Here is a 10,327-nt window from a genome sequence, read left to right on the forward strand (position 1 = left end):
TTTGTTACTTATGAATGTATAGTTTAGTTATTAAGTTTAAAGTACCTGCTTTTTTTAACTGATTTTATTTATAAACTTTGTACAAATTCGTCACAAGGGCGCATCACCTTTATTTAGTTGTTGTCAATTTAAAACATTGATAATATACTTTTTTTTTAAATAATGTTCTTCAGTTTGCATCGACAATGTTTAAAATTGACTTAAAAAAAGACAAAAATTACTGACAATAAACTGTATTTGTCGATTTCCTTTAATAAATCTTCTATATGTGGTCGGATTTGTGTTTCTTTTTTATACCAAAGAGGAAATTTGTTTTCAGGAGTAAACAAAAGCATTAATAAAATAATCAGTATATTAAAGAAAGCAATTATAAACTAAACATGTATAAAAATCAAAATAAATTAAATACAGTCAAAAATTCTAATAAAAGTCTCTCACTTTTTGTGAACCGGGGTGTCTTGCAACAACAAACACTGCTGTTGCACCTTCAACGATAAATTCTTTTTAAAGTGGGAACTGGGAGAGGGTTCCGTAAATTCTCCCCTGAGCAGTTTCGGGGTGAGAAGTATATTGCTCACGCTTTTTACGGAGTTGTATAAATCTACTGCTTTCTAAAACCAGAAAAGGCAACCTTTCATTAACCGGAATTTATTAATAAGTGCGTTTTTACCTGCATTCTAGGGCTGTTAATTTGATACTTTTCGCAATTTTTGACCAAACTTTTTGTCAAGGCGCTTTTTCTTAAATCTCCTGGTTTTAAAATGACTGGCGAGCCAGTTATCGAGTCAGACTTCGTAGGAGGTTGCGGACTTTTCACTTTTGGACTTTTATTTCTTAGTCGTAAAGATCGTCTTTTAATTGAAGAGGTTTCTTTATTATTTTCGGATTTTTTTGCGGGAATATTTTGCTGATTTTGAAGTTTATCTATTAAGGACAGAATGGTTTTGAAGTTTTCTTGGTGTTTTAGCTGCTGTTCCTGAACCTAAGATGAATTTGGTAGTAACCAAATGAGTCTAAATGTATTGAAATTATAAAGTACCTCTTTAATTTTCTTCATTGTATCCTCACAAAGTTCCTGATCCCTTCTAGCCACCCTCTTAATTTCTGCAAAAATATCCATGCTTGATTCAAAATTGATGTCGGATTCTTCTTTTTCCCCATCGATAAGCATTTTATTCTCGAATAAATTACAAACAGTTGAAACCGGGCTCTCGACTGTAAGCTACAATTATTATGATTAATAATTAAATTATTTTAACGCTAATCTAAAGTGCTACTTACTTTAGGGGTTTTAAGCAGCTCCTCAATCTTAAGAAACTCAATAACTCCAGGTGTTTTCGTGACATTTTCAATGTCACGTTCTTTTATACCCAAGTCTTTGGGGGTACTTGGCTCTGGCAATTTAGGAGACAATCCGGCTTTTTTTCCATTTTCTCTACTTGGCAAACTCAACATTGATCCCACTTCTGTTATTGTTGGCAAACCTTTTTTCGGTTGAGTCGTTTTCTGCTTAAAAACAATTTTAATTAAGACTTACTATATAAACCTTAGATATTCGATTAAGCAACTTGTAAATAACCGAGCAGTTCGATATAAAAAAGCGTGTAAGATAAGGCTGTGTTTTTATCACCGATGTTGTTCAATCTCTACTCATGAAGAGTTTTTTAATTTTAAAGTATTAAAGTGAACGGGATATTAACAATATTAGATTATTGAATCAGGTATATGAAAAAAGCACAAGTTAGGCCTGAAAATTAAGGTTACTAGTTTATAAGGTCTGATGATGCTTTATGTAACCTTCGGGACGTATATAAAGGGCGTTTTGAGACCGAGACTTAGGGCTTTTATTTTTTCTCTACTTACGTAGGTCTCTTTGAGATAATGGACGAGTTCTTTCAATCTGAAAATTAAGTCTATGGTCGTGAATGAGACTGATATTCCACAAATCAGAATTCAGGTAAATAAAAAGAATATTGAGCAAGTGACTCATTTTAAGTATCTGAGATGTATGTTGAACCAAAATTGGGACCCAGAACAAGAGATAGGGGTAGAATAGAACAATCAGGCATAACCTTTCTTAAACTTGAAAAATTACTCAAATAAAAATCTAAAGTTCAAACTAAAAGTCAGAACTGTAAAATGTTACGTTTGGTCAGTTACTTTGTACGGTGTACTTTGTGAGGCCTGGACATTAAAAACCAGTACATACTTCTCGGCCCTATAAAAAGATAATATACATGAACTAAATTGAAAATAAAACATTTATTGCTCTAAATCTATCAAATAATGATCACGAAGAAGCCTATTATATCCTCAAAAGCCCTTAAAAAATAATAAATTCATGGTTTTCAATTTTTAAATTTGCTCTTAAAATACTCATATATAGATTGTGATTATTTCATGTAGGGTAATCATGGACATTGTTATTAAAATAAGGCGGTGTTAAATTACTTACTATTTTATATATTAATAGCATAGACCAAAAAAACGCCTTTTTTTGACCCACAACCAATTGAGTGAGTTTAGCATAAAAGAGATTAATGTAAAGCGATGTGCCCTCAATGTTACTCTTATTCGCCGCATCTGAAGCTTTTAAAGTCAAGTAGTTTGGCTTTTAAGTTTAGTAAACATAAAACTGAGGCACAGAAGTCAAAATGAGGCTGAACAGTTGTATTATAAACCATCAACTTAGATTCGTAAGAAAACAATGATCCTGAAATGAAAGCAAATTATCAGGCTGCACCCTAAATATTTAATTCACGTTACAAACTCAATATTCTCATTGTCGATCAATTAAGGATTGTCGATAACACCTCTCTACTGCCTCTGACAATACCTTATTCATTTTATTAATCGCTTTACTGAGGCATCACTACATGTCAGAAAACAAGTACCATCAGCAAAAAGATTTATGAACTCACAGCGCACAGATCAATATCGTTCAGGTACAATATAAGCAACAAGGGACCCACTGTACTTCCCACGTTATTGTTTAATTATGATTTAATACTTCTCACTTTTTGTCTCATATTGCTAAAGTAATTTATAAACCACTCATGCACATTGCCAACTGTACCAACGTTTTTCAATTTCAGCTATAAAATCCCTAGTCTGAAATGTTCTCTTTAAGTCCAAGAACACACCCATCACAAACTCTTAGTTATCAAGATCATAATTTTACAAAGAGATAGCTAGATAGCATAGAATCAAAATATTTTGTAGGAGTTGGATTTTCTTCAAGAAAATTATAAATAACATCACCCATGCACAGCACATATTTGAGCTATGTGACATTGCAACTGTCAGAAACCTTTCCAACAACGCCAAACACTAAAGACAAACCATTTTATGATATTTTTACAAATAATTTTTCGACATCATAGACTGAATCTATTATTTCATATGAAAAATAGTTTTTAATATAAATTACCACTCCTGCTGCCACGTTTGCCCTCGCGCATATCCTGACGAGAGAATACCCATCAATATTTAATTGAAGTAATATGAATTTTGATATTACGCCAGGTTTCATATATTTCCAGAATATCAAATTGTTTGACAGTATATTCAAGTGATCAAATATGGCAGCAGAACAACTAATCAGTATACATCATTAGGATACTATTTACTGTAATATGTGCCAGAACTTGATTATACACTGCTATTTCAATACTTATTCAACAGGAGGTAGTGTGTTTAAAGGGCTGTATCGAAGCCACCGTAATATAGAAAGCCAGAAACATCATCCCACTCTCCAGCAGCTACGTCTCGTCGAACGTCTATTGCCCGAACGACTTGACTTCCTTGACCGGCCCGGCATTAGGTATGCGCTCGGTAGGAAGGCATTAGGAAGTATTAATAATAACTTTTAACATTTTTAAATCTCTAATATCGGACAGATATGAAGAAAATTATTTAAAACGCTCATCTCAAGAGAGCCGTCCTCACCAAGCTTGCTGTTGGAATTATTTTCGACAATTCAGATATCAATCCTGAAATAATATGTGACTGTGAAATTCTTATGTCAGATCTTGTAAAAAATGCGGTATTTAAGTTTTCAAACATTTTATTAAATAATTACCGAAAAGTCCAAAATAATACAATCCATGCCGCCAAACTAAAAAAAATTATAGAGAGAAAAGAAAAACAAAATGTGTCTAAACCAAAAAAAAAAAACAAAAACCAGAACCAAACACCACAAAATATAAAAAACTTTCCAGTTCATAAAATTAATTTATAAAATTTTTTATTCTGTTTTTATCGAGTTTTTTTATCTAGCTATTTGAGTTTTATTTCTGTGTTTTATTAAATTTGTGTTAAACCAACTTTCATATTTTTTAAGAGTTTTGTATTTATGTTTTAATTTATTATAAATATATATTTCGGGAGGTATTAAAAGCTTGTATGGGTTATTTGCCTTATATTTATACCTTGTTAAAGAATGTTATATTTTTTTATGATATTTTTGTTTTAATAAAAAAATATGATGTTATGTATTTTGTACTACTACCAACTATCTATCCATTTTATTAAATAATTATTTAGTATTTTATTAAATTTGTTTTAAACCATCTTACAGTTACATATTTATTATTTTTTTAAGAGTTTTGTATTTGTTTTAATTAATATTTATAAATATATATATGTTTCAGTCGTTTGTACTTCTTTCTAGTAACACACTATTAATTTTATTAAACAATAATATCATTTAAACGAAACACAATGATAATATTATGATTTTAACAGCGGTAGTATTGAATAAATACGGCTATAACATACGAACGACACGGGATACTCAGACGTTCGACGTGACGTCACGACTCGAGGGTTCTGGCTTTCTATATTACGGTGGCTTCGGCTGTATTCACTGGCATTTACAGTCTTATTAAGTTTTGGTATAGCACTACATTTAAGTTTATCTGACATTGTACCAGACATATTCAATAAATTCAAAACAATATGACCGATGACCTCAAATAAAAACTTTAGCATTTTTGCGTTCACCAATCTATGAAGAGAACACTTATTATCTAGTGTGTTTATTATTTTTTGAGCATCAGTTATTTAACAATTTAAAATTCAAAATGTGTATGCCATAATCAATTTTATCCAGAAATTCCTTTCTAGAAAATATGAACTAAAGCTTGATGATTGATACAATTACTGAAAGTTTTTTCTCAGAAGTTAGGAACATAATGATCACTCATGCAAATTGTCTACATTTGGAGGGTTTGTCCTGAATATATATTATAAACCTTTTCATAGTAAAATATTTCATTTGTTAACCCTCAAACACTGTTTTTTTCAGACTTTGCCACTTAATTTGTTTTTCAAAGTAACTGGCACTTTTGAAGGCTTTATATGCCTTGTCCCGATTTCTAATTTTGTCAAAAATTTCATTGCCAGACCAAGGTGAATTATATTTATACTAAGAAATCTCATTAGGAACAATGGAATAATTCCATTAAAATTTTACTTTTTTTCAGTTATATTTAATTTACATCAGTTGTATTTAAATTCCAATTACATAACAATATATTTGATTTAATAGTGTTCATGTTTTTCTCACTAATATTTCTTTACTTTTTAATCCGACCATCCATACATGATACAGCATACATATTAACAGAAATCACCAAGTGATATAAAAATAATTATTCAAAAGTACACATCTCCTATACTTGAAAAATATAATATCACAAATTTCTGCCAAACTTGATGGAGAATAATACATGCAGCCCAGAACCCAAGGGGCACTTTCTAAATAAACCCTAACAAATTTACAACAAAAATTCTCCTAAAGTGGGCAATTTTTAATGCTTGAATATTTTGAAGTATTGTTAATATGAATCAATCACCACCAATGTGAGTAGTGTTAGAATCATATCTAACATATAGTGGCTCACAATTTTCAACATAGCAGCAGGCACGAATAGGTAATGCAAGATCAAACTATATTAATGTCACTTCAGGTGTTCCACAAGGTGGGCACTGTTCACCTTTGCTCTTTAATATTTTTGTGAATGATATTGGTACCTGTTTTGAGAACAGTGACTTCCTTTTATTTGCTGATGATTTGAAGTTTTTCAGAGAGATTTTATCAATACTTGATCAGATTTTGTTGCAAAGTGATTTGGATAGATTGAATGAGTGGTGTGTTAACAACAATTTGTTTTTGAATGTAAGCAAATGCAATTATATAAGTTTTCTCAAGCGAACTAAAAAGGTTGTCACTTCATATAACATTCAAGGAAGTACACTTCAATATTGCAGCATAGTTAAAGATCTTGGTATCTCGTTTGATGTTCATTTAAACTTTAATGCACACATAAACAATATTGTTCTCAAATCCTCTAAGAATCTGGGTTTTGTACTAAGGAACTGTAAGGAATTTTCTATAGAGACCTGTAAGAGGTTATACATGTCATTGGTTGTTTCATTGCTGGAATATGGCTCAGTGATATGGTCGCCCTTTTACATGAATAATTGCTTGTCCTTGGAAAGAGTTCAGAACAAATTTATTAGGTTTTGTCTCTATAAACTTCGATAATAAGAATTCCGGATGATCATGTTTATGATATTGTTTTAGAAATGCTTGATATGAAGACATTGAGACAAAGACGGATATATGCAGATTTAATTTTTTTGTATAAATTATTGAATGGTCAGATAATTTGTCCAGAACTTCTAATGACAATACTCTAAGAATTGTCAATACTAGGGAGGTTGAAATTTTGGGCATTTCCTTATCTAGATTTAAGAATCAAATAAGAGAAATTGTTTTTTTTTTTTTTTTAGTGCAATACTGAATATTATACTTTAGTATTTTTAGAATTCTGTTATATTGATTTAAGTTATAAAACTATTTTCGGTATTTTACATTTATAAGTAGGCTTTATTACTGCTTAATAGTTGGTATTTTACTGTTAAGTATGGTTAGGTTCAATTGATTTTGTATTTAATTTACTGTTGTAATGGGGTTGATCCCGTAAAATAAATAAAAAATAAAAAAATAAAAAAAACATCATTCTGTGGTAGTTCATGTTTCACTAAGGAGGATAATTTTTGGATTATTTAAACAAATGTCTTCTATTCTTCTATAAAAGTAATGATTGTCATTACCCCTTATACCTGGAATGCTTAAATTCTTACGAGTTTTTAATATATTAATAGCCTAAGTTTCTGTTTCCAAAATAACTTTACTTGGCCAAATGTAACTTTCAGAAAAGTTTTTGTAAACCGATGATTGGTCCCATTCTCATGTATCTTAATTCGTTTTAACTTTTTAACCTTGTCTGAGGCACTAGATCTATAAGATGTATTGACGGAACCCCTTAATTTGTTATCCCTCATGATGGACATGAGGTATGTCCGAAAAATGTCAGATTAATATTTTTTAAATAAATTTAGTGGAGGATGACTGAAGTATCTCTAACTCCTATTAACTCCACTGCAAGAATAGACTACTTCTTCAACTTCAATTAATACAATGAAGAAATATTTTAATTTTAGTCTGTAAGCAAGCTAATGCAAATGGTATTTAGCTTTAAGTTTGTTACATAAAATGTTCCTTCCTATGTAACTTTAAAATCATGTTACATATCTAAGAACTTGATGATTTTCTTTAATATTATCCACAATCTGTTCTTACCTTTGAAATAAAACTGGGTTTACTAGACCCAGCCAAGTTTCTTGATATACTTGACCGTCTGGCCCCAAAAGAAGCCCTAATATCTCTTTTTTCATTTTCAGAGGGAGGCTGCTTAAATAGTTCCTTTCTGACACCATGTTCGAGCTTTTTATATTTGTGCGGATGCTGATTTTCCAAATCTAAAAATAGTCTTTATAAGAACATTGGGAAATATTTAGGTTTTATTTTTATACTATTGTTTTTGGCCCCGAATTTTTTCCCATTGCTCCAAGGTGAAATGTATTGTTGCGGTTGGTTACAGTTGGGTTCATAATCATCTCCAAGTAGGGCTATAAAACAGAAATAATAAATAAATATTTATTTAGCACTTGGCTACCTATACTAACTAATGCAAAGAAAATCCAACTCAGTATATATTAATATTTACTAAACATCTTCATTAAATTTGCAATTTTTACCCAGGCAGATAATGAATTATAAGCGCAGATCCCATTATAAAATCATGACTTTTGCAATGCTGTTGTCCTCATTAATGGGATGTTAAAGTGTTGATTTGTTCATAAATTTTGACCATGAAAGTTTTCCTGATATACAAGATATGATTTGAAATAAATTGGCTGTAAATTATTCACAATCTTATAACTTAGGATACAGTTTACTCTCTCAATACACTGATTTGCATCAAGCCAGTTCAACTATTCTTGTATAGCAGTATATCTGTTACAATTGAGAAGAATATACATTTCCTTATTCTGTCATATTTGAAGTTTATAAATATCTTCCTTTGTGCAAAAATTAACATTGGAGAAGCATATGAAAACTGGGGAAAGATTATGCTATTATACACTAACATTCATGGTCATGTAAGTTTATCAGATAAGGTATCAACTGCCTGATCTATGAAGATACTTGCCATGTAATTTTGGATTATCTAAACCCAGAGGCATTTATCCGTAATTCTAATTTAATTATAGCCAATGAAAGTGAGATTAATTTTTCAGGTAAAGGTCTAGTTTAGCAACTTTTCTGAAAATCGCACCTAAAATTATGGGCAAAGGCTGAAATGTAAGTAATTATTTATTTATTTGTTAACAGGTCAAGCCGAAAACAAAATTATGTACCTAATTAATTAAATACAAGCCCAAGTAACGAAAGTCAAAATTAAACAACAAAAAAAGGATATAAAGATTCATTGACAATCAACTTAGTTTAGAAATGAAGGCCAGAAAAGACTTCAAAAGTTGAAAGAGATCAAGGAATAGTTTCAATATTCAAGGAATGAATGAATGTGTGGCTTAATTTGTCCTAATCCTAAAAAATACAAGGAAAGTTTGGATGGAATGTGTACATTTAAATGGTACATGTAAAGTTATTTGTGGAGTGAGATAAGCACAATCTCTGGTTGAATGGACTAACTTATAGAGACATTTTAAATCTTTCTGCTTTCTAGTAGCTGATAAGGTTTCAAGATAAGTATTGAGTGTCTTGTTAAAAATTAATGTTGCCTGCTCGCAAATGTAATCAATGGGTTGAATGAGGTATTTTAGTACTGTAAGTAAACTGTAGTACCTACCTCGTAAATCTAAAGGGGCCAAGACATACTTCCCAGTAGTTGGATCCAATTCTGGAATAAATAGTATAATATAATAAAAAATAAATATACCTATTAAAAGGAAAATTAAAACATGTTTGAATGATCTTTTATATAGATCTTAAACCTATTTACAGTTTAAAAATATAATAAACCCCCTAGTGAGTAAAATCCGCTGATTGGGTAGAGACCCATATTGAAATGCTCTATAATATTGGGATCAAATGATTCTACACCCACAGAGTGTGGTTTAAGGTGAAACTGAGTAAATTTTTTTCAAAATTAGAGCACAAAAAATTAATTTTCAGCCCTATATGTTGTCCTGTAAACTCCTGTATAAACTAATGAATATATTAGGGATTAGACATATATTATGATACTTACTAAAGCCGGGCGGATCGTTTTTTCTCTTCACCGACATCCTTTAATTTATTAATAAAAGAAGAATTAGTTGCACAAATTTGAATGATTTGAATTTTTCTGTAAAAATTGCAATAATTGAAAATAACGAACTTATAGATGTATTGACACATAACAGCTGACCCATGACATTGACAGAAGCGCTAAATTGACCAATTAATGCAGTGTTGCCATTCTCACAGATTTTGAATCACAGGCAAATTGTGAGGTTAGGACTCTCTCTGTTTTTTGTTATTTATTTTATGTTTTAATTATTTAAATAGAGTGATTTCTTGTCAATAATAATATTTTGTGAGTTTGATAACAGCCAGAAGTAAAAATAACAGTGTTGCTTTATATGTACGTAAATCAGGTCAAGGAAACGTCATAACCTAGGTCATGTTATTGACAATGTTGACATTTGACCAGATTGGTTGATCCTTACAAGCGGAAGAGAGACACAGATAGTGTGTTGACATTTTAATTAATTTAATATTCCGGTGTTGCCAAGGCCCACGTGTTTTCTTTCAATTCAGGCAACAATGATTAATTATTAACCAATAATCTAAATAATTTAGAAAACGATGACCTGAAATTAAACTTTCTTATTAATGCTTCTTAAATGTTTCATTATTTAATAAAAATATTCATCGAAGAACACAAGAGGTTAATTAAAAATTCCTTTA

General features: G+C 30.5%; 1 protein-coding gene across 2 annotated transcripts; it reads right to left on the minus strand.

Moving 5' to 3' along the window:
- Positions 1-334: 334 nt before the first annotated feature.
- LOC126744271 (uncharacterized) lies at positions 335-9,794 on the minus strand. Of its 2 annotated transcripts, none has more exons than XM_050451645.1 (8): positions 9,627-9,794; positions 9,225-9,275; positions 7,885-7,980; positions 7,652-7,830; positions 1,282-1,506; positions 1,040-1,222; positions 671-982; positions 335-611 (listed from the first exon to the last, which is right to left on the minus strand). In XM_050451645.1, exons 1-8 carry the CDS (start codon positions 9,661-9,663, stop codon positions 435-437), a joined length of 1,260 nt encoding a protein of 419 aa, XP_050307602.1. In that variant the 5' UTR covers positions 9,664-9,794; the 3' UTR covers positions 335-434. The 2 variants fall into 2 exon arrangements, with proteins under 2 accessions (XP_050307602.1, XP_050307603.1); XM_050451646.1 differs by having other exon boundaries at positions 467-611; positions 675-982.
- Between the last annotated feature and the right edge of the window lie 533 nt (positions 9,795-10,327).

The sequence above is a fragment of the Anthonomus grandis genome, chromosome 13, assembly GCF_022605725.1.
Source record: "Anthonomus grandis grandis chromosome 13, icAntGran1.3, whole genome shotgun sequence".
In the NCBI taxonomy this organism is placed as follows: Eukaryota; Metazoa; Arthropoda; class Insecta; order Coleoptera; family Curculionidae; genus Anthonomus; species Anthonomus grandis.